The sequence below is a fragment of the Oncorhynchus mykiss genome, chromosome 6 (genome assembly GCF_057628025.1).
Source record: "Oncorhynchus mykiss isolate SJ-2025 chromosome 6, ASM5762802v1, whole genome shotgun sequence".
In the NCBI taxonomy this organism is placed as follows: Eukaryota; Metazoa; Chordata; class Actinopteri; order Salmoniformes; family Salmonidae; genus Oncorhynchus; species Oncorhynchus mykiss.
The window spans coordinates 46,083,078-46,108,213 of NC_143027.1; the positions used below are offsets into that span (position 1 = coordinate 46,083,078).

General features: G+C 40.1%; 2 protein-coding genes across 2 annotated transcripts in view; both read right to left on the reverse strand.

The window, feature by feature from the left end:
* Positions 1-10,169: 10,169 nt before the first annotated feature.
* LOC100136024 (interleukin-1-beta) lies at positions 10,170-13,263 on the reverse strand. The gene is given in 6 exon segments (NM_001124347.2): positions 10,170-10,847; positions 11,310-11,446; positions 11,682-11,861; positions 12,485-12,686; positions 12,844-12,892; positions 13,183-13,263. Coding segments are annotated over 5 exon segments (783 nt in total). The 5' UTR covers positions 12,877-12,892; positions 13,183-13,263; the 3' UTR covers positions 10,170-10,616.
* A 7,520-nt stretch (positions 13,264-20,783) lies between these two features.
* LOC110526038 (metal transporter CNNM4) overlaps positions 20,784-25,136 on the reverse strand; it is a 40,041-nt gene continuing 35,688 nt past the window's right edge. Inside the window, exons 6-7 of the mRNA XM_090238026.1 lie at positions 23,800-23,993; positions 20,784-23,543 (exon numbers count right to left, since the gene is read on the reverse strand). Coding sequence (XP_090094152.1) covers positions 23,289-23,543; positions 23,800-23,993 — 449 coding nt within the window. The 3' untranslated portion in view covers positions 20,784-23,288. The remainder of the gene's footprint in view (positions 23,544-23,799; positions 23,994-25,136) is intronic.

The window sequence follows — 25,136 nt, forward strand, 5'->3', positions numbered from 1 at the left end:
CCACTGGGAATTTGATGAAAGAAATAAAAGCTGAAATAAATCATTCTCTCTACTGTTATTCTGACATTTCACATTCTTAAAATAAAATAAAGTGGTGATCCTAACTGACCTAAGACAGGGAATTTTTACTAGGATTAAACGTCAGGAATTGTGAAAAACTGAGTTTAAATGTATGGGCCTCTGTATGCCTATGTAGATTTCCATAAAAAATAAAGTAATTTACAACATTAACAATGTCTACACTGTATTTCTGATCAATTTTATATGGACAAAAAAAACGTGATTTTCTTTGAAAAACGAGGAGTGACCCCAAACTTTTGAACGGTAGTGTGTGTGTGATATGTGTATATGTATATGTATATGTATATGTATATGTATATATATACACACACACACACACACATATACATACAGCGGGGCAAAAAAGTATTTAGTCAGCCACCAATTGTGCAAGTTCTCCCACTTAAAAAGATGAGAGGCCTGTAATTGTCATCATTGGTACACTTCAATTATGACAGACAAAAATGAGAAATAAAATCCAGAAAATCACATTGTAGGATTTTTAATGAATTTATTTGCAAATTACAGTGATGCCGAAACATTGGTGGTTTACCCAATAAATTACTGGGAGCTTATATATAGTTTGCAACTATTTCTATATATGTGTAATAACAAAACAACATCTGTTAATATAGCTAGCTAGCTTAGCAACTTTTCTGCTTTGAATCAACAGTGGTTGCTGGATCGAATCCCAGAGCTGACAAGATAAAAATCTGCCGTTCTGCCCCTGAACAAGGCAGTTGACCGACTGTTCCCCGGTAGGGCGTCATTGTAAATTAGAATTTGTTCTTAACGGACTTTCCTAGTTAAATAAAGGTTACATACATTCTAAACAGTGGGCCCTACTTCTCAACATCAGTAGATTATAATTGATAGTGCGCAAACTGCCAAGCTTGCTTTGAGAGAGTGTCAAGGAGGAGAGAACAGGGAGAATTACTTACGTCATCCTTCACTGCAGACATGCTGCTTCTCTCTGCTTTAATGTCATCTCGGCGATAGGGTCTGAAATACGTAATGTGTGATAATACATTATTTACACAAGTCCATGGATAAGACATGTCAAACTGAAGTATTGCCATTAATGGCAGTTAGTTACTTCATACAGGCCATAGATACTGTAGCTGTGTAGCCAGGCAGATGTATTACTTTGGGTTGGGGGGCTTCAGTTTTCCCTTGACTGCTAAGTACTCCATCAACTTCTGCTTGCGCAATTCTGTAAAAGAAAGAAGCAACGTCAATTGATAAAAATACATGTTTGTTTATTTTATTTTATTTTTTATTTTATCTTCATCGTCATGGCATGATTGGATCAATAACTATTGACCGAATATCCAGTAAAAAAATATTTTGACCTTGGTAACGCCAATGTGCCCCGCAACATTGTTGTTGCAGGATGATGGCTATTCTCAAACTTTACGAACTAGCTAACGTTAACTAACTACATAAAACGACATTCATGTACACTACTCTCCGTTGAGCTACGTTTGCATTTAGCTAACTTACCTTTTCTGTGGATTTTAGTCACCATTTCTTCTGCCTCCATTGCTGTTTGTACGAAATCTAGTCACTTGAGAAAAGTTTTATTAGTGTAAATTACTTGCTATTTCAATGGAATACAAGTTACGGTTCGCTATTAGCCGGCTTCCGAGTTGGATGACCGTTCAAACCGATTTATCACAGTGGGAGTACGTTTTTCCGAGTTCCCAGTTGTCTTGAACGCACTGTATTCAGAGATTTCCTAGTTTCCAGTTGATTTGAACGCGGCATTAGACGCTCCTGACACCTGACAGATCTACAACGCCTGAATAGCTAGGTAATTGAAGTATCATAATTGAAGTATCATAATTGAAGTATCGCAATATCATCTTGCACTTAACTATGCGCCATTAAAGGGACATCATCTGGGAAGTTGGCCAAGGGGAACTAGTTTCTCGACGAGAAAAAGCTCCGCATCAAAGAAGCTCTGATACTGCAGGATCAGACTGCCAGAGAGAAAATGTGGCCGCTTTTACAGAAGACACGACAAGAGGGAAAGAAGGCGGGGTTCAAGGGCCCACACGCGTTTATCCAAGGAAGAATGATTACTGGGTAACTCGGTTGACATTAACTAAATTGGAACTGTGAGTACTACCAAGAGTACAGTTAAGGTACTACCACAAATAAATGTACTACAACTGATGAACACTTGCCAACTAAAAAAAGGAAGTACATAGATTTGTTATTCTGCTACCTCAGCCGAGTGTAATTTTCTGTCGGAGTAATCCTCTCAAGGTGCACTGTTTGTTTTATTGTTCACATTACTACTTGTGTTATCTAATTTGTGTTCATTCTTTTTTTTAATGCGGGAGTTCGTTTTCAATTCACTCAATATCATTAGTCTGAATGCTAGGGGTTTGAGAAATGTATTTTATTTTTAGCTTTATTTTTATATTGTAAACGCAGTAACGCAGATGTTGTCCTTCAGGAAACTCATCTGGGTGAAAGTAATTAGAAATTTTGGAAAGCACAACCAGATGCAAAGGGTTTTACCTGGACCAACAAAACTGTCATGTAAATCTAGAATAGATTTATTCCTAATTTCCCCTTTTTTGTTACAATTTGTTATAGAAGTAGATCATCAGTTTGCTCCCTTTTCTGATCATCACTTGATTTCCCTGAATTTACAAGCTGCCAAAAGATCAAAAGGTACTTGAGGATACTGGAAATTAAACAACACTCTTCTTAAAGATACTGATCTCATTGAAAACATCAAATCGTTAGCTAAATATATTTTTTGCAAGAAAAGACTTGGGTCATGGAAGTAGATGGGAATTTTTCAAATATAAAGTCAGAGTGGAAGCCATTAAACGTGCCAAAGAGCTGATGCAATTAAAGAACCTTAAAGAAGCTTGACAGTTTTCTAAAGAAAGATAATCTATCTGAAGAAGAGGAGTCTGTATTCAAATCTTTACAACTAGAATTAGAACAGCTTTACAAGGATCTGGCAAAGGGTGCTTTTGTAAGGTCAAGTGCAAAATGGATTGAAGAGGGTGAAAGAAACACTAGTTACTTTTTTGCACTTGAAAAGAGAAACTACAAAAGAAAATCAATAACTGCACTCAACATCAACGATGTTTTATGCAAAGATCCCATTACAATATCATCATTTGTCAATTCCTTTTATGAAAAGCTTTACAGCTCTCAATTTCAGGAAGATGGTTGTGAAATCTACATTTGCCACGTTCAGAATTATTTCCCTGTGATTGAGGATGATTTTCACTCAGTTTGTGAATTCAAAACTGATTTCCACTCAGTTTGAGGCTCTGAATTCAATGAAAAAAATGGAAAACACCTGGCCCTGATGGCCTGTCAGTTGAATTTGATAGACAGTTTTGGGAGTTACTAGAAGACCCAATTTATAAAATGTTTCAAGATTGATTGTGGGGAAATGGTCTCCACTATGAAACAGGGCCGTATTTCATTCATTCTGAAGCCCGATAAAGACCCTTCTCTCATTGACAATTGGAGACCAATTACTTTATTAAATATTGATTACAAATTGATTGCTCTGGTTTATGCCAAAAGATTAAAGAAAGGAATAGATACCATTATAAATGAGATGAGACTCAAACAGGATTTATGAAGGGCCGTCACATAAGCTCTAACATTCGTTTAGTCTTGAACCATAGATTATTCAGATGCAATTGACTCAGATGTGGTTGCCTTATTTTTGGACTTCTGTAAAGCCTTTGACACAACTGAACATGAATTTCTCTTTAGCTCTCTTAAACTTTTTGGATTTGGTGAAAATTTGATCAAAGTAATTTGCATGTTTTACAAAGATATAAATAGTTTTGTGTTACTAAACCTTAATACTTCCAAAAGATTCAGTATCAACAGAATTGTACGACAGGGATGCCCAATTTCGCCATTTTTAGTCATTTTGGTTGTGGAACTTCTATCTCTCAATATTTCTGAATAATGCACATTTGTATGGCTTAAACATTTTTACCAAAGAAATCAATTTCCCAACTGGCTGATGACACTACTATTTTCTTAAGAGACAAAGACCAGGTCGCCCATGCCCTTAATGCTATAACTGTGTTTTCTATTGCATCAGGACTAAAACTGAATGTTTCTAAATGTGAAATCTTATGTTTATTTGACTCTGATGATAAAGAAATAGAAAATATTCCTGTAAAGGACTCTGTTAAATATTTAGGAATACATCTGTCAAAAAACACTTAGTCAGACAACATTTGAATTTCTTTCCTAAAATTAAGAAAACCAAAAATATATTCAATAATTAGCTACAAAGAGAACTTTCTATACTTGGGAGAGTACTTCTGTCCAAGGCAGAGGGACTGTCTCGTTTTGTGTACCCCTCATTATCGTTATGTGTAAATCCTGCTACTTGTAAAGAGATCAATAAGACCTTTCTTGACTTCATCTGGAAAAATAAGTCTCACAAACTAAAAAAGTCAGTCCTTTCTAACAATAGAGCTGAAGGCGGTGTAGAAGTGTTGGTTTTTTGGACATAAATAACACGTATTTAAACTGGTTGAAAAGATGTTTGATCAATACTGATTCAATATGGTATTTCATTCCAAATAATGTGTTTAATAAGTTGGGAGGTCTTCAATTTTTACTGAAATGTAATTATATTCCTGAAAGATTACCTGCTAAATTGGCTAGGTTTCACCAACAAGCTTTAATGGCCTATTTCCCCATAACGCTCTACCCCAGCTGGAAAATTGACTTTGTTCTTGATGTTTTTGACAACAAGGGTAATATATATATTTATTTTTGTAACCCTTTTTTCTCCCCAATTTCGTAGTATCCAATTGTTAGTAGCTACTATCTTGTCTCATCGCTACAACGGGAGTTGTAGCGATGAGACAAAATAGTAGCTACTAACAATTGGATACTACGAAATTGGGGAGAAAAAAGGGCTCGGGAGAGACGAAGGTTGAAAGTCATGCGTCCTCCGATACACAACCCAACCAAGCCGCACTTCTTCTTAACACAGCGCGCATCCAACCCAGAAGCCAGCCGGACCAATGTGTTGGAGGAAACACCGTGCACCTGGCAACCTTGGTTAGCGTGCACTGCGCCCGGCCTGCCACAGGAGTCGCTGGTGCGAGATGAGACCGGCCAAACCCTCCCTAACCCGGACGACGCTAGGCCAATTGTGCGTCACCCCACGGACCTCCCAGTCGCGTCCGGTTGCGACAGAGCCTGGGCACGAACCCAGAGTCTCTGGCGGCACAGCAGTACAGCGCCCTTAACCACTGCGCCAGTGGTCTAACTACACTAATGAAAACTCTTCTTAGCTTTGGTATTTTAAGTTTTGTGACAATCCTCCCACTCTGTCTGCCGAATTCTTAAGACACACCCTCGTCCACTTACCCTCGCCTTATGCCCCTGGGGGAATCCTCGTCTCCATCTTAGGGGTCGGTACAAATGTTTAGCCAAGAAAGGGAATTTTGCAACGTAAACCCCTCAACCCTCATTTTAGTCGGATTTGCGAGTGTACAATTATGTTCACCCTGGGCCTAAAACACCCAATAATTTAATTTGCTACGATTGTACATCTGCTAAAAAAAAGTCTGCGAAAACTTAAAAACAACATCCATGGATAATGGAACACTGTCACGTTTTGACCTTAGTTCCTTTGTTTTGTCTTTGTTTATATGGTCAGGGCGTGAGTTGGGGTGGGCAGTCTGTTTTTCTATGTTTGGTTTCTGTGTTCGGCCTAGTATGGTTCTCAATCAGAGGCAGGTGTCGTTAGTTGTCTCTAATTGAGAATAATACTTAGGTAGCCTTTTTCCACCTGTGTTTTGTGGGTGTTTATTTTCTGTCTTTGTGATACGTGTGTATGTCACCAGACAGGACTGTTTCGTTCGTTCATTTTGTTATTTTTGTATTGATTCAGTGTTTTCTTTAATTAAAATTATGAACACTTACCACGCTGCGTTTTGGTCCGATCTTTACTCCTCCTGAGACGAAGAGGAGGAAATCCGTTACAAACACACAAGTGTAAGTAAAAAATGAATGCAAATATGTTAGAAATTGTGCAACTAATGCACATGACGGCATAAACACGTCTCATAAAAAGTAGATATGATTTTTCCTTCTTCAGCAGTTCCAGCTAGGTAGGCTCTCGTTAGTTAGCTAATTCATTTGCTAGCTGTCATGCGGTAGGAGCATTGTTAATAATGATAGATTTAATATAAGTAGACATGCACTCTTAATTGACTAGCACATATAAAGCAACCACAAGCTACCGGTGGCTGAAAACACAATCATCGTTGAATGAATGAGTGACGAATTTAAAAAATAATTTATTCCGCCCTTGCCCTGCAAGTGTATACTAATCAGACTTCATAATACATCATCAGAAGTATCCACTTAATTTTAGGGCTGAGGGGATAGGGTGTGTCTTTTAAGTGTTTGGACCGTATTCTTTGCTCTTGTTTTCCGTAAATAGATGTCGGTGGGCGAAGCCGGAAGTGTCGTCAGCGAAATGGATACATCTGGGCTCCAGTGTGTCCCGGGGATAAATACACTTATGTCTACATTAGCTTTGATTGGACTGATCATGTCAACATCATACTTTCAAAATCTTAGCTAGCAGTCATCATGAAATAAATAATATAAATATAAATAATTAAGAGAAATAATAGATAAAATATATTGGTGGTAATTATCCATTGGACATAAACATTCCACAATAAGTTGTAAATTGCAAATTCAACAATGAGTGGTTTCGAAGGAATCAGTGGCTAACTGCAAGCATTGCAAAGCAATCACTAGCTTGCTATTCAGTGGAGTGGGTGTGGAGTTTCAAGTCTGTGTCTCTTTTCCAAGCTTAAAATGATAAACATTCATTGTCCATGCTGTCAATCCAGCATGATTTCTGCCGCACTCAAAACAACTTAACTCTGGGAAATCTGACATCAGTGAGTTCAAGACAACTGGGAACTCAGGAAAAAACGAGCTCCAACTGGGAAAATACGTTTTGAATGGTTATCCAACAACGGAATTGTAAGTCGGGAACTTGGGACTCTTTCTAGAGCTACGACCTGAAGATCATCATCATGATATGACCTTGTTTTTTTTCCAGAGTTCCCAGTTGTATTGAAAGCACCATAAATCCAGAAAATGTCAGACTTTGATGGCAAAATTTGCCCACGAAGGACTGCAGTGCCACCTTCCTGTTCAAGTGAGCACAGTACAACAAGGTGAGTCCAAAAATGTTTGGTATGCTGCTGAATAAATGATGTAATATGCCAAGGAAATATGTATACGGTAGCTAAGAAAGTAATACTAAGTGTCTGTTGTGTAGTAAGCTGTTAGTAGCCCATGTGCCTCATCCTCATAATTTGGTATATTTTCCCCTCTTAATTTCGCCCAGTGTTCTGACTTGGTGGTGCACATGTAACCTATAACCTGTTGTAGAGAAATGTAATCATTGAATATTGTACGAGCTTTCATTGTCTGCTATATGCCCCTTTTATTTATCCTTGACACGTCCTGACCATAGAGAGTCCTTATTTTCTATGGTGGAGTAGGGCAGGGCGTGACTGGGGGGTTAGTCTAGTTTATTATTTCTATGTGGGGTTCTAGTTTTGTTTTTCTATGTTGGTGATTTTGTATGATTCCCAATTAGAGGCAGCTGGTTGTCTCTAATTGGGGATCATATTTAGGTAGCCTTTTTTCCACCTGTGGGTTGTGGGATATTGTATTTTGAGTAAGTGTATGTAGCACCGGTTCGTTGTTCTTTTATGGTTTATTGTTTTTAAGTTTCACTATTAATAAATTATGTGGAACTCAACATTCGCTGCGCCTTGGTCCGTTTCTACAAATGATTGTGACAATCCTACCATTCTGACTTGGTGTACAGGGAGAATACTTTAAGAATGATCCATGTTCTGAATTCTGTTGCTTTACATTTCAAAAGTGCTGAACAAATAGTTATATTGACTACGTAGTGTCCTAGCTCTATATATATTTTTTGAAAGTCAGTAAATGAGGCTGAATGAAATGTTTCGCTGCCAGACAAGGCTTCGCTGATAGCCAGGTCTAGCAATAGTAAGGTGTTGGGATTCTGCTGTTGGGACAGCTTTAGGCTCTAACAGTTTGGGGGCACCATTTGTCACAGTTATAGTGCAATTAATGTATTGTTCAGTGTTTGTATTGTGTATTGTTTAGTGGCTTTGCTGGCATGCATCCCCAAAAATGTTTTTTGTTTGCTCCACCAAAAATGTGTCATCGCACCAGAGGGCGACAGAGACCGTCCTAGAGACCTTTTATTGGACTCCGGTGTGTCTTATTATTTCATGATTGTCTCCCTGTTAAAAGGTGTGATTTCTGTGGTCATCTGCAGAAGCTTGAATTGTTTACCGTGTGCGATTGGTTCCTGAGTGAGTAGTCAAGACTTAGTGGTTGTTTTTCCAAGTGTACTCTACCGTATCACAGTAAAGTATTATGTTTATCCTTTAACCACTGATTCCTTGTCTGGTCTCTTCGCTGCACCTGGGTCCAACCTTACCACGTCACAGATTTACATGCTAAAATCACCACTGATTTATAGAGTTAGAGGCTAATGCAGTTTCTACATTATGATGCATTTACATGACACTTCAACGTTCTATGGCAGCCATGGTAGCTCCCCATTAACATTACATGTATAGTATTTTTTTTAAAATATTCTCCAACTGAATGTATAGACTCAGCATTATGATGCATTTCTATGGGCTTATTTTGTACCTAAGCTTGGGTGTATTGCAGAGCCCACTTGTCACACAGTTACAGTCAATAATGCTCTGGATATCATGAAAATAGCCTAACCAGATCTGCTAGGGCGAGTAAAATGGTCAGAGTGAGCTGTTTTCTCATTTGTGTCTGGAAGTAGCTAGCCAATGTTAGCTAGTTAGCTTGGGTGCTTGACTGCCGTTGAGGTCAGAACGCTCTACTCCTCGGCCAGAGCATCCAGTGTGTGCTTGAAACACTGAATTTTTTGAACGGACAACCTAACAACTCTCAGAATTTACAAACACCTAGAGCGCACTCTGGCACTCCGGAGTGAATTTACGAACACACCCCTTGTCTTTTACCTTCCCGCCTTTGGGACAATGACTTCCATTGTTATGGTGGAGACATGAGCATCTCCTCATTTTATACAGATTTCTGATTTACATGACGCTATAACATTCTATGTTAGCCATGTTAACTCCCCATGAACATTTAATGGGGAATATTTAAACAATGCCCTCTAATTGAATGTCTAGAATTAGAACAATATTAAACATTCTAAAATTTGGCCAAGTGCAGCATTCAAAACAACTGGAACTTGGAAATATATTAGACTTCAGTGTGTTCAAGACAACTGGGAATTTGGGAAAACAACTTGATCTGGCTGTGAAAAATGGTTTTGAACGGTCATCCAACTCAGAATTCCAACTCGGGAACTCGGGCCTCTTTCTAGAACTCCGACTTTCTGTCCTGAAAATCACTGATGTCATGATTTGACCTTGAATTTTTCAGAGTTCCCAGGTGTCATAATTCTAAATATATGACTCTGACCTGTTATGGTGCTTTCAAGACAACTGGGAAATCTGGAGAGAAAACAAGGTCAAATCATGACTTCCATGCTCTTGAAGTTGGAATGTTGGCACTCAAGAAAGATGACAGTTTCCAACTTGGAATTCCGAGTTTTTCCCAGTTGGGGCTAATGTTTTTCAGGGTTCCCAGTTGTCTGGAATTCACTGAAGTCAGAAGTCATAGATTTCCCAGTTGCAACTTGTTTTGATTGGATATTATAGCAATCTGTCAGTCGATGATGTAGCACTCAACCATTCATTGGTTATTGTGTCACATCTCCTTTGCTGTGGAATGCAGCCATAAGTATGGTTCTATATCTATGGGTACGCCCAGAGCCATATAACATTTTCTTAATATATGGCTCTGGGTACTCCTAAAGTTGTGAATTTATAGAAAATTCATTAACATAGTGATGAACTATGATTTATATATATTTGTCATCTTTTTTTATTGGTGTGTTGTGGTTCTGGTATTTGGTCTCCCAATGACCATGTTATTACAGTATCATGAGAGAGAAATATATATTCCATTTAAATATGTTTATTAAAAAGAGCACATAAGAATTTTAAATGTTTGCATGTATCAATGGATATGTGCAACATCAACAGAGCCAAATAAATACATTGATAAATAAGTATAAATTACTGAATTATAGATATATTAATAAATAGTAGAACAATAGTGACTTAGTTTTCGTTTTAAGCATATTTTGATTATATCAGGGGCGCTTACCACAATATTGACTACGTCAATACACCCCAATGGTAACATGCTGTACTCGGTACATACTCTAAACCTCATGAAATTCTTGTGTCTTACAAGCAATACACTTAAATCTGTTGATGTGCGTGCACCCACAGTGGCAACCCAGTCCTGATCACAGAGGCCCAATAGAATCACATGAATTGTAGAGGATCTCTATTGGAGGCCTTGGCCTCCTGACTGGTGTTGTGTCAGTGTTTGCGGCCATCTTAGTTGTGGCGCTGGATGGTGAAGGTGGTAAGGCGGTTGGGGGCTGCCTTCTGACACATGTCCACCGGTTTGGTGTAGTCCTGCTGCATGTCCGTGCTGATGAACCAGTTCCTGAAACTGGCAGACTCCAGGGTACTGATGTCAACCCCGGTGTTCCGTCTGTAGAAAAGGAAACGCACCATGTCGCTCTGCTGGCTGATGGACTTCAGCTGATCCTTGTCCGCAACCTCCTGAGGAGAGAGAGAGAGGATCAGGGGTTAAACTCAATATTAAAGGTCAGAGGTCACCACCAGGAGTAAATATAAATGTTTCTCTGGCTATTGGTTTAAGGATGTGGCTGTTGGAACAAAAACCTGTCCACACTGTGGCTCCCCAGTACCAGGGTTGGCCACCCCAGTGCCTAGCCATCAAGTCTTATTTAACTACACTGCAACTATCTCCTACATTCCACATGTAGTAGTATGGGGTGCCATTTGTAAGGCTGAACGGTCTATTTTTCTAGGCACTTTTCCCCAAAATGTAGTTCTGTTTATTCAGAAGTAGTAGTATTAACTCAGTAGTATTTATCCAGTCATAATATTATTCAGTAGTAGTATTATGCATTATTATTATTATTATTCAGTTCTAGTATTATTTATTCAGTAGTAGTTTTCATTCAATAGTAGTATTCATTTAGTAGTCGTGGTATTTACCTCTAGGTGCAGGGTGGGCCTGCCTCCCGATTTGGAGCAGGACAGGTAGAGGTTGGATCCCTTTATGCCTAGGGCTACAGGTCTGGCTTCAGTCTCAATGGGGACGGGCGTGACGTACGAAGACAGGTTCAAATGCACTGGGACAGAGGAGAGGAGAAGAGAGTCAGTCAGCATCATTCATCAGAACTCAATTGTGAATTAAAATCATCTTATTTAATTAGTTCATATATTTAGCACAAGGCCACACAGAGGGCCAAAAATGATTACAGACAGCTGTGATAATCTGAAGTACCCAAATGGGCCACTAGATGTCTTGTGATATATTATACAAAATCCTTGAAATTTGGGACTGAGCCTCAGTTGTTAACATACCTTTGTGGTAGCTGCTGCCTCCCTGGAGCATCATGGCGTGCAGCTCCATAGCCTCATTCATCAGGACCCAGCACTTGTTCTCAGAGTCAGTGACGCTACACTCATACTGTGATGTACTGCTGAACCCTGCTGCCCTCCTGCTCGCTGGGGGTGCCGACTCCAACTCCAACACTATATGTTCTGGTGAGAAGAGAGAAAATGATGTAGGAGATGAGTGAATGGTTCTATGAATACACTTGATTGAGCTCTCGAGTTGCGCAGCGGTCTAGGGCACTGCATCTCAGTGCTAGAGGCGTCACTAGACACCCTGGTTCGATTCCAGGCTGTATCTTAACCGGCTGTGATTGGGAGTCCCATAGGGCGGCGCACAATTGGCCCAGTGTCGTCCAGGTTTGGCCGGTGTAGGCCATCATTGTAAATAACAATTTGTTCTTAACTGACTTGCCTAGTTAAATAAAGGTTAAATGTCAAAAATTATAATAATTTAATTCCATCCCTACTGGTCTATGGGCTCTGTTAAGATATCCACACTACAGTAGCATACCACTTTTTTAATGAAGCAATGTGTTGGGCATGCATTTTAAATGGTGTTCTATAGTGTGAAATTTGGAACATAGGCCAGTGGTGATAGCTAATGGTATTGTCGTGGTACACATTGGAAATCCCCTTAGGTCCCAGATCTGTTTGTGCTGTCTTGCCAACTCCTATGGTCATTGTCATACCAAACAGTACAAACAGATCTGGGATCAGGCTAGCCCCTTAGGGTGCTCCTCCAGTCCATTGTCTTTGACCTTGCTCCCTACCTTCCACAGCACTCTCCAGCAAGAAGTTGAGCAGGTCCTTGTCCTTGAACTCGGTTCCCATGGTAACCCCCTCGCCACCCTTTAACCTCTCCATGGCGATGATGAGGTTGGCAATGTGACGCATGGTGATGGGGTGATGGGATACCTCCAGATCCAGACCCTGAGGCAGCTTGGAGCTCCATGCTGCACTTTCAGAGGTGTTCTGCACAGGACACACACAGGGGAAGAGGAAATATTACATTATATGTTGTATCAGTGTAGAATTTTTTTTGGGGGGGGTTTAACATTTACTGTATAATTACATTTGAATGTTTTATGTCCAACTGTATGTCTTGTCCTTGTAGGAGCTGGGGACTCACCTTTATTAAACTGTAGTTTGACTCAAAATCCATGTCTGTGTAGTTAGATCTGGAAAATAAAAGCATCAGTTTGTAAAGCTCTGTCCTGTCCATAATATATTGGCATCATGCTTAGTCAGTTGCTTAAAGATGCTGAAGAGTTGAAAGCTCATTCAGATCTGATGTTAACAGTAAATACATATACAGTTCAGTCTAAATAAACATTTTAAATATGAGTTATTACTAACACTATATAGCAATAAATAATGCTACCACAATTAGCTGTATAATACATGGACATCAATACAGTAGAAGTATTATTGCAAACATGAGTAAAGACAGAATATAAAGTTAATTTACCTTAATGAGTTGTTTTGAAGTTTGTAGGTAGGTAGCAGTTGTCTTGTATTCAGTCCTTAGTTCTTGTGAATCCTAAATTGTTCTCTGAACCAATGTTTTCTGACTACATGTTGTGAGCTGTATGTCCTATATACACCCTGGGCACACACTGGGAATTTCCCTCTACACACAGGAGGAAGTGGGATGGTTTTACCAGACCAGCTAGCACATTGTATTGTTTAAAGGGACAATCCGCAGTTCAAACGATAAACAAAGCGTCCTCCCGCCCGTTTCATTAAAAAGCTGAGGGATGGGGCTGGATAAATGTAACCACTCAAATTCAGAGACAGAGCTCTGAATGCAATTACTGACTATCCACGATATTTTTAAAAAAATACAGTTTTAACCATGTTTTGAAGCTATATAGTGTTTGTTTATATGTTCTGTTTACAAACATTGTAGTGAAACCAGCTATATTTTGAGTTCTGATGGGGTACTATAGATATGCTGAAATATGCTCGTGAGGCATTTATAAATTCAAGAATCAATGTGTATGCCTAAATGTCATTAATTTATTCCAAAAAGGAATGTAACATCTGCAGATTGCCCCTTTAATGATGTTGGTGATGAAATACTGGACTCGCAACAGTTTGACGTACAGTATTACACTCATATGTTAAATTCTGGCTTGTGTACATGCTCGTTCCTGACGTGACACTTATTGTATTGATTTATCTTCTTCTGGTTGATGTCATGTGCCTGTTTGTCTGATACTGATGTGTTGAGGCTGCTGTCGTGCTCCAGGTCTCTCAAATAAATATGTTTTTTAACTCAATGGGACTAACCTGGTTAAATAAAGGTTAAATAGAAATGTTTTAAAAACAGGACACTAATGCATTTTCCTTTTTTACCTGTTGATAGAGTAAGTGCATTGTAATAGTGCCAATATACTTTATTAAAGACATTCATGTGTTTTCATGACTTCAAATCTCAATATAACTAAATGAATAGAAGATAAACCATTGTTCATGTCAACACTAAGTAAGATGAGTCCGATTAAGCAACTTAACACCTGACTTTATAATAAAACGTTACCTTATGATTTGACTTCTAAATTACTTTTCATACATTACGGTTAAAGTGCAAAGAATGGTCTATAGTTGAAATGACTGTGGTATCATGTTGTTTTTCCCTACTCAATTTAGTTACAAGCACTGACTGACTGTGAAATACATGTAGCTCTGGATAAAAGCCTCTGCGAAATGACAAAAAATGTAATGTATATGTAAATACGAATACAATATTTACTGTATGTTTAAATCCATCTTCCTAAAGGCCTAGGAAACTAAACTTCATTTCTAAAGTTGTCTGAGGTCATAAAAATAAATGGAGAGTAGGCTTAATCCTGTTGTTCCCTCAGGTGAAATACTAGAAGTTTTTGTTCTATTCTATAATTTCCTAATCTTGTCATTTCTGCTTATGTCAAGCATGCTTAAATGTAATGAATTTTCAGATGTGAGTAAATTCCTTAATCCCGGCTCATCATATTGTGAAGTAACAAGGGACTTCCTCTACTATTTCCCCACTTCCTGAAGTACTGTAGTTGTCACGAGAGGTTAGAAAAATAGACCACAATCTGCCAGGACAACAGACAGACAGAATCTTGGACTGTGTCCAGCTACCTACTACCATATTAGCATATCTTTCCAGTCATTGTTAGAACCCATTGAGTGAATCTCCCAAATTCACTAAAATATCAGGAATATTTGTATAAAATCTGATTTCCCTATGGAAACATGCTCAATCTGGTCAATATGTTCAATAATATGCCACAAAATGAGTATTCTTCTAATGTATTGTGTTTGGCTCACCAACGTTTCACCTGTATAGAATAACCATTGGACATAACGAAGAAAGTTGTGTAACAGTATATCAATCCTTATCACCCCTGTAGGCTGTATGAAACCTACCAAGGTATCTGGCGTGTGTCTGAAATTGTTACCTATTCCCTACATAGTAGACTACTTTTGACCAGATAAGTAAAATATGGACCCTGATCTAAAGTAGTGCACTATATAGAGAAATGGGATACTTTCCAGACACAGACGGTGTCTTTTTGGTTATGGATCTCACAAAACCGGTTTACCAACGGATTTCCCAGTGATTCAACATGTTTAGAAAGCTGTCGAGGATTTCTCAAGATGATATTTGACACCCCCCACTTCCGCTCTTAAAATCTTTGAATTTCACTTCCAGATTCACACTCATGGTATAGGTTTGGGCCTACGCCATTTCTAACCACAAAAACTAAAATGTCACCATTTATTGTCACACAATGCCACCTCATTCATGTTTGAAATAAAATAGAATAAGTATGTTTTATTTGACTGGCTTAAATACAGTTGAAGTGAGACGTTTACATACACCTTAGCCAAATACATTTAAACTCAGTTTTTCACAATTCCTGACATCTAATTCTTGTAAAGAATTCCCTGTCCAGTTAGGATCACCACTTTATTTTAAGAATGTGAAATGTCAGAATAATAGTAGAGATAATTATTTATTTCAGCTTTAATTTCTTTCATCACATGCCCAGTGGGTCAGAAGTTTACATACACTCAATTATTATTTGGTAGCATTAACTTTTAAATTGTTTAAACACGTTTTGGGTAGCCTTCCACAAGCTTCCCACAATAAGTTGGGTGAATTTTGGCCCATTCCTCCTGACAGAGCTGGTGTAACTGAGTCAGGTTTGTAGGCCTCCTTACTCGCACACGCTTTTTCAGTTCTGCCCACACATTTTCTATAGGATTGAGGTCAGGGCTTTGTGATGGCACTCCAATACCTCGACTTTGTTGTCCTTAAGCCATTTTGCCACAACTGTGGAAGTATGCTTGGGGTCATTGTCCATTTGGAAGACCCATTTGCGACCATGCTTTACCTTCCTGACTGAAGTCTTGAGATGTTGCTTCAATATATCCACATAATTTTGCTTCCTCATGATGCCATCTATTTTGTGAAGTTCACCAGTCCCTCTTGCAGCAAAGCACCCCCACATTATGATGCTGCCACCCCCGTGCTTCCCGGTTGGGATGGTGTTCTTCAGCTTGCAAACTTCCCCCTTTTTCCTCGAAACTTAACGATGGTCATTATGGCCCAACAGTTCTATTTTTGTTTCATCAGACCAGAGGACATTTCTCTAAAAAGTACAATCTTTGTCCCCATGTGCAGTGGCAAACAGTAGTCTGGCTTTTTTATGGCAGTTTTGGAGCAGTGGCTTCTTCCTTGCTGAGCGGCCTTTCAGGTTATGTCGATATAGGACTCCTTTTACTGTGGATATAGATACTTTTGTACCTGTTTCCTCCAGTATCTTCACATGGTCCTTTGTTGTTGTTTTGGGATTTAGTTGCACTTATCGCACCAAAGTACATTCATCTCTAGGAGACAGAACGCGTCTCCTTCCTGAGTGGTATGATGGCTTTGTGGTCCCATGGTGTTTATACTTGCGTACTATTGTTTGTACAGATGAACGTCGTACTTTCAGGCGTTTGGAAATTGTTCCCAAGGATGAAACAGACTTGTGGAGGTCTACAAGTCTTGGCTGATTTCTTTTGATTTTCCCATGATGTCAAGCAAAGAGGCACTGAGTTTGAAGGTCGGCCTTGAAATACATCCACAAGTACACATCCAGTTGACTCAAATTATGTCAATTAGCCTATCAGAAGCTTCTAAAGCCATGACATCATTTTCTGGAATCAGACAGACATTGCCATCGTAATCCAAGGGTGCTCTCTTGGGGTTCCACACCATCCTGGGTAAACAACAGCTCACTGCTCTCCGACCAGGACTCTCATCCACAGAAGGGAGGCTTTGTAGACAGTTGTCTACATAGAAACAGCATTCTACACAGAAGCGCACATTTTCTTCTTGGTCGCTGTGGTCGAACACATACTTCTGAAGGGCAAACGAGGCACAGCAAGAGCTACATGTTGTCCCAAAGTGAAGAACCTGCCACTCATAGCCATCAGGGAAATCATCACGGATTAGGTCTCTCCACAGAAACCGGAGAAGAGGCTGATCTCAGGTAGCAAGCAGACTTGATGGAATATCCCCTTTATGTCACTGAAGAAGGACTCCAAGCAGAGTAGCTCCCAAGGTAGATCCGGGAAAGAGTTGTTCGTTCAAGCTCTTGCCACCAATATCGGGGCGGCTACAGTCAGGTGTGAGCTGATGGTGGCGATGAGGTGTAGGCTGACCGTAGCGGCCCAGTGAGTAGTCACGGTGGCGACGGTCAGGTGTGGGCTGACGATGACGATCAGGTGTAGGCTGACCACAATGGTTAGGTTTTGACTGACATTGTCAATCATGTGAATTCAGCCCTCTAAGTGGCTGGTGATGCTCCATCTTCACTGTTGCGAGTCAACCTGGGTAATGACTTGAATGGTTGGGGACCCATTGAAGTGGATGAAGCAACCTAATGGAGTTGTTGTCAGATTTGCCGAAAGGAGGGCGAGGGAGGGCTTTGTAAGTGTCACGCAAGTTAGAGTAGCAATGATCTAGAATTTTGCAAGCCCAGGTCGCGCATTTGATATGCTGATAAAATTTAGGGAGCCTTGTTTTCAGATTAGCCTTGTTAAAATCCCCAGCTACAATAAATGCAGTCTCAGGATATGTGGTTTCCAGTTTACATAAAGTACAATGAAGTTATTTTAGGGCCGTCGAGGTGTCTGCTTGGGGGGGATATACACGGCTGTGATTGTAAAGGAAGATAATTCTCTTGATAGATAATACAGTCGGCATTTGATTGTAAGGAATTCTAGGTCAGGTGAACAAAATTACTTGAGTTCCTGTATGTTGTTATGATCACACCGCGACTCATTAATCATAAGGCATACACCCCCACCCTTCTTCTTACCAGAGAGATGTTTGTTTCTGTGGCACGATGGGTGAAGAAACCGGGTGGCTGTACCGACTCTGATAACATATCCCATCATGTGCCTGTTTACTAATGACTGGCTTCCGTCTGGCCCCTCTAACATAAAGGCTGATTGGTGAAGTGCTGCAGAGATGATTGTCCTTCTAGAAGGTTCTCCCATAACCACAGAGGAACTCTAGAGCTCTGTCAGAGTGGCAATGCGGTTCTTGGTCACCTCCCAGACCAAGACCCTTCTCCCCAGATTGCTCAGTTTTGCCGGGAGGCCAGCTCTAGGAAGAGTCTTGGTGGTCCCAAACTTCTGTGTTCATGTGGACCTTCAACTCAGCAGAAATGTTTTGGTACCCTTCCCCAGATCTGTGCCTTGACACAATCCTGTCTCTACGGACAATTCCTTTGACCTCATGGCATGTCCAATCAATTAAATGTACCACTGGTGGACTTCAACCAAGTTGTATAAACATCCAAAGGATGATCAATGGAAACAGGATACACCTGAACTAAATTTGGAGTCTCATAGCAAATGGTCTGAATACTTATGTAAACAAGATATTTCTGTTTTTTTATATTTAATAAATTAGCAAACATTTCGAAAATGTTTTCAAAACCTGTCATTATGGGGTATTGTGTTTAGATTGCTGAGGATTTATTATTTATTTAATCAATTTTAGAATGAGGCTAAAACATAACAAAATGTGGAAACAGTCAAGGGGGTCCGAAGGCAGTGTATTTACAACAGACAGCTCCAAACAACAAGACATCAGGATGTTGGCACTTACATTTAGCTGCGCGTACCATAAACATCAGAAAGAAAAGCAATTTCTTCTAGAATAAATTAAACAGGTTGGTCATCAGAATGGAAACTACAGACTGCCCGAGGCCCTGCCTGGTCGGCTGGTCATGCCGACCAGGCATAAGTCCTGGGGGAAAAAGGCTGCGAAGTGGGTAATACAATTATGATGATTGGCGTGACCTTATTCCAACAGTAAGGCCAAAAGAAAGTTGGGGTCTTGGAAAGGAGATGAGTTGGCTGTTTTTATAGGTGTAATCATCTACTTCTCTGTGGACGTGGATGAACGTAAGCACCTGCCTCTGATTCTAAAGGTTGCACGTTCAAATTCAGTGATAGAAAGTTGTTTTTCATAATTTTGTTTTAAGCCTACACCAACCCACCTGAACCATTCTGAGTTAATGACTAACGTTAAAAATGTGCAATTAATGCCTAAAACGAACCTTAAACACTTTTAAATGACATTGGTACCTACTGAAACATTTGATGTGTAAGCAACATGGATGAACATCTAATTATGACGTGAGACTGTGAGAGCTGGTAGCCCATACCACCTAGACCTGTTCTCCTTCTCCCTGGACACGCCCTCCGTGAGTGCTGCAGCACATTATCATTGTCTGTTTGAGTATGTGAATGAAACGTACGTATAAACCTATTGATATTTGTTTGTGAGATCTGATATTGTCTGATTCCCATGCTCCACTCCTTGATGTAAAATAACCTGTTATGTTTAGCTTAGTCTTGAGGACCTCCCATCGTGTATAAAATAGTACAACGTTTTGGGATAGTTAATTCATCAGGAACCCCCTGATAATTAGAAAACAACTTGAGTGAGATTAAAAATTGCATACAAGGACATTTACTAGGTCTTTTGCAGTGCATCGCCGGACGAACCATGTCTCGGGCCCTGAGAAGGAACATTATAGAGGCCCGCCTCTTGGCAATGGAGATAATTTTGCAGTACGAGTTATGTCATGTGGCAGAGAACTTTGTTACAGTGCATTTATGTTCCCAAAAAATATTTTGGGGATTACGAAAAGGAGTACTTTGGATACCAATATCCCTGTGAGGCTCCAAGGCCCATGTTGCCCAGGGTTAAGAACATACATTGTAGATTAATAATATTACATATGTATTGTATTACACCCTCAAAAATTATTCCATGGATCCCTTGGCCGAAATTACATGAATCTGTTAGTAATTCATATTTTGGGGGGAAATTGCCATGCTGGAGAAGACGGTTAGGGTTTGGGGGCTAGCTGACGATGTCCCTCACTACCAGCCACAGGGTTGACTTTTGAAATGGGTTAAAGTCAGAATGGCATTATGTCAGCACTGTAAAAAAAAAAAAAAGAGTAGTTTCAACAAATTATTATAAAGTAACTGGTTCCACAGCCTTTTTTAACTTTAGAAAAATGGTTGGCCCAAACTTAGTCCGTCAACTCAGGCAATAACAGTCAACATAAAATTATGTGTTTGCTCAATTTGTCTCATATTTTCATTCAACTATTATTTGGGCATCTTAACAAAAAAAGCTTGCAGCTGGTTACACACACAGTGATTTTATAACTTCTTTGCTAAACTATCTGATTTTTAAATTTCAAACGGCACTCCCGTGAAGTCGTGACTTGCGACATATGCCTAGTTTCCTGAATCGGGTCACGTATTGCCACTCCTATTTTCAATTTAAGCCTACAAGAAAGTTTGTGCCCTCAGCCCAACAAGTACGGCAATTAAAGAAATTACTGATGATTAGCTGAGAGAAAGTGATGATTGTGGGGGCTTTCTTGTTAGACTTCAGTGCAACTTTTGACATTATCGATCATAGTCTGATGCTGGACAAACTTGTTAGGGCATTACACACCCTGCTAAAATGTGGATAAAGAGTTACTTGTCTAACAGAACACAGAGGGTTTTCTTTAATGGATGCCTCTCAAACATAATCCAGGTAGAAGCAGGATTTCCCAGGGTAGCTGTTTAGGCCCCTTGCTTTTTTTCAATCTTTACTAACGACATGCCACTTGGCTTTGAGTAAGGCCAGTGTGTCTATGTATGATGCCAGTGTGCCAGTGTGTCTATGTATGATGACTCAACATGAAATACATCAGCTTCTACAGCAACTGAAAAGACTGAAACACTTAACAAAAAGCTGCAGTTTCAGCATGGCTAGCAAGGAATAAGTTAGTTCTAAATATTTCCTAAACTAAAAGCATTGTATTTCGGACAAATCATTCACTAAACCTTTAACCTCAACTAGATCTCGTAATGAATCATGTGGAAATTGAGCAAGTTGAGGTGACTAAACTGCTTGGAGTTACCCTGGATTGTAAACTGTCATGGTCAAAACATATTGATACAACAGTAGCTAAAATGGGGAGAAGTCTGTCCATGATAAAGCACTGCTCTGCCTTCTCAACAACACTATCAACAAGGCAGGTCCTACAGGCCCTGGTTTTGTCACACCTGGACTACTGTTCAGTCGTGTGGTCAGGTGCCACAAAGAGGGACTCAGGAAAATTTCAGTTGGCTCAGAACAGGGCAGCACGGCTGGCCCTTAAAAGTGTACGGAGAGCTAACATTAATGACATGCATGTCAATCTCTCACAGCTCAAAGTGGAAGAGAGACTGACTTCCTCATTACTTGTTTTTGTAGGAGGTGTTGACAAGCTGAAGGTACCGAGCTATCTGTTTAAAATACTAGCACACAGCTCGGACATACATGCATACCCCACAAGACATGTCACCAGAGGACTCTTCACAGTCCCCAAGTCCAGAACAGACTATAGGAGGCGTACAGTACTACATTGAACTCTATTCCACCTCAGGTAACTGATGTAAGCAGTAGAATCAGATTTAAAAAGCAGGTAAATATACACCTTATGGAACAGCGGGGACTATGAAGTAACACAAACATAGGCACAGATACATGCATACAAACACATGATAACATACGCACTATACACACACGTACACATGGATTTTGCGTTGTAGATATGACAGTGGAGTATGGGCCTGAGGGCACACACTTAGTATGTTGTGAATTCTGTAATGAATGTATTTTTATACAAAATGATATAACTGCCTTAATTTTGCCTTGGCATCAGCTAATGTGGATCATAATAAATACAAATACCTTGTAGAGTCCATGCCCTGACAAATTGAGGCTTTTCTGAGATCAAAAGGGGGTGCAACTCAATATTAGGAAGGTGTTGCTAATGTTTGTACACTCAGTGTACATTATTACTTTGCGTGGTCATTTATACAGTGATTATGCACCATATCTTTTGGTTCACGGCATGCCAATCGTCCTGCTATGTCACCATGTCTGTATCAATTCTCAGTTAATTCGACTATACTTTTGACAGATCTGACATTTACTTTGAAGTGCAAAGTGTAGCAATAAAAAAAATCTGTCATTGACACAGACATGGTGGTGCAGCAGGAAGCTCAGTATGCCTTGAACCAAGTGGTTGTGAGTTCAAATCCCAGGTGAATAATAATTACTGTAGAAATGATCATGTACTTTGTGTTAAACGTGTACGTTGAAATTATTGAATGTAGAAAGCACCGTCTGTGTGTAACTAGTTCCACAACATTTTAAGTTGACTGAAAGTTCTCAAGTTGAAGCCAAGATTGGTTCAAGTTCAGGTAACACTGATCAAATAGTTGAGTAAACAAAAAAAAAGTGTGGAACCAGTTTCTTAATTATAATTAGTTGAAACAACTATAATTTTTTCCAGTTAGGATGTGTGTATGTCTGTGTGTTTTTGAACATGTACATAAACGTAACTGCCAAAATAAAGGAAATCCAAACAAAGTGGCTTAATAGGTCATTTGGCCACCACGAGCCAGAACCGCTTAGATTCTACAAGTGTCTGGAACTCTGTTGGTGGGATGTGAGACCATTCTTCTACAAGAAATCCCATCATTTAGCATTGATGGTGGTGGAAAACGCAGTCTCAGGGACCGCTCCAGAATTTCCCAGAAGTGTTCAATTGGGTTGAGACCTGGTGACTGAGAAGGCCATGGCATATGGTTTACATTGTTTTCATGCTAAGCAAATAATTCAGTGACAACTCGTGCCCTGTGGATGGGGGATTGTCCCCCTATGGGGGCATAGCCATGGTAGCCAAAATAATGGCCTGCCCAGCATTTTTATACATGACCCTAAGCTTGATGGGATTTTAATTGCTTATTTAACTCAGGATCTACACCTGTATCTCTCATTTACTCAAGTGTTTCCATTACTGTTTCAGTTACCTGTACAGAATGTGTGTGGTGCTCTGTCTCTCTGGACCCTGCTGTTCAACATCAGGGTGTGTGTGTGTATATGGATGTTCGCTCCCACCCACAGTCTCCTCAGTCCTTGGTTGTGTGTATACGCACATATTGTCTGTGTGTGTGTTATATGCTGGTCTCTGACAGGTTGTGGGGCAGACAGTCCTGCTCATTGAGGAGGGAGGTGGTCTCGTCGGCCAGAAGGGAGGCGGTCTCCGGAGTGGGAGTTGGGTTGGGAGTGTCGGAGGATAGTTTGCCGGGAGTGGTGGTCAAAACGGGGGACGTGGTACCCTCCAGTCGAGGCTGGCCGAAGTCAGGTGACTGGGGGATGGAGTCCAGACGAGACGACATCACACCGTTCTGGTACTGGGCCTGCGAGATCTGAGAGAAAGGAAGGGAGAGATGGAGGGAGAAGGAAGGAGAAAGGGATGGAGGGAGGGAGAGAGCGAAAGAGAGAAAAGAGTAAGAGGAACAATGATCATTGTAGGTTATGGTTGGGAATCCTTTCAAATGTATTGTATTTCTAATGCTTGGCATTTGCTTTGATATAATTATGCAGAGTTCAGTCTCTTAACTTTCTGCACCTTAGCTACTTGGTTGTGTTAGATTTCTCCAATGGAGGGATGGTCCTCCTTACCTTGACAAACTGCAGGTCTGTGAGAGCTCGTACGTAAAAGTCGGGAGTGTATGTTGGTGTGGGGATAGTGAACTGTGTAATGAGCTGGCTATTGCTGCCGCTGACAGACAGAGACGCTGTACTATCTTCAGCGCTCAGAGATGTGGTCCTGTTCAAACCACTGATGTGTGACGGACAGCGGAACCCTGAAACACACACACATAAAATGTAGCGTTAGTCAGCAAAACAAAACACACTCACATGTGCAGACGCATGCACACAAGGATATGGCGATGGCACACAACAAATGCATACACACTCTGACACAGGTAAAACTGTAATGAACTGGTAGGCTAAATGTGAATAATGTGAATGCCACTGTCAAACCAGGCAAAGGTGCATTCTAGAGACATTAATACAGTTAATGCAAGAGACATTACTTCTCAAAGCAAACACACATACAAACACACATATATCCACTTTATGTTAAAATGGCCTGTGAGAGACAGTCAGAAGTGAACACACACACACACACACACACACACACACACACACACACAAGACATCTGTTAATTTCACACTGATACCACCAGATGTCGCACTTCGCAATGTTAGGCTACCATTGAATAACATACGATGCCAGTGCCTCAGTGAAGCAGAGCCACATGGATTTATAAAACACCTTAGCTGTCTGAACAGCAAAAAAGCACATGGAATCTGATATTTCAAGACACTCTAACTTGCTGTTTGGACAGTCAGAATTACGAAACTGATTTGAAAAACAAATGACCCCATTTTGAAATCAGACCCAACATGGAAATTAGCATTAAAACTACACAATTTTCTCTGCATCCCATGGCAATGTTTATAGAATTGCAGGAAATTAGTCTTAAACTTACAAAATGTTGTCTCTGCCAACAAGAGGCGTGTGAACCGTTTGTGTCATGAACAGTGCTTGTGCCTATAGATATAGACGTGGTGTGTGCGCACAGGGATGTTTCCCAATGCTGGAAGGGGGGCCTGAGTGAAAAAGTTTGGGAACCCCTGGAGTACAGTAGAGTATGGTACAGTGCAGTAGTTTAATTCAATGGAGTAGAGTATGGTACAGTAGAGTTTAATTCCGTAGAGTACAGTAGAGTGCAAAACAGTACACTATACTTTTATTTGCTTTACTCTGTGCTCTACTGTACTTTACAATAATTGTCTTTACTGTACTGTACTGTTCTTTCCAAACTTGTGAAAGATAGATTTGCATTTGCCAAGGCAGTAGCTTCTCTATCTGGGGTCCAAACACATCAAGGCACTTACATTGCATATAAAACAAAATATAAAATATAGACGTCTATGATTGGTTCCAT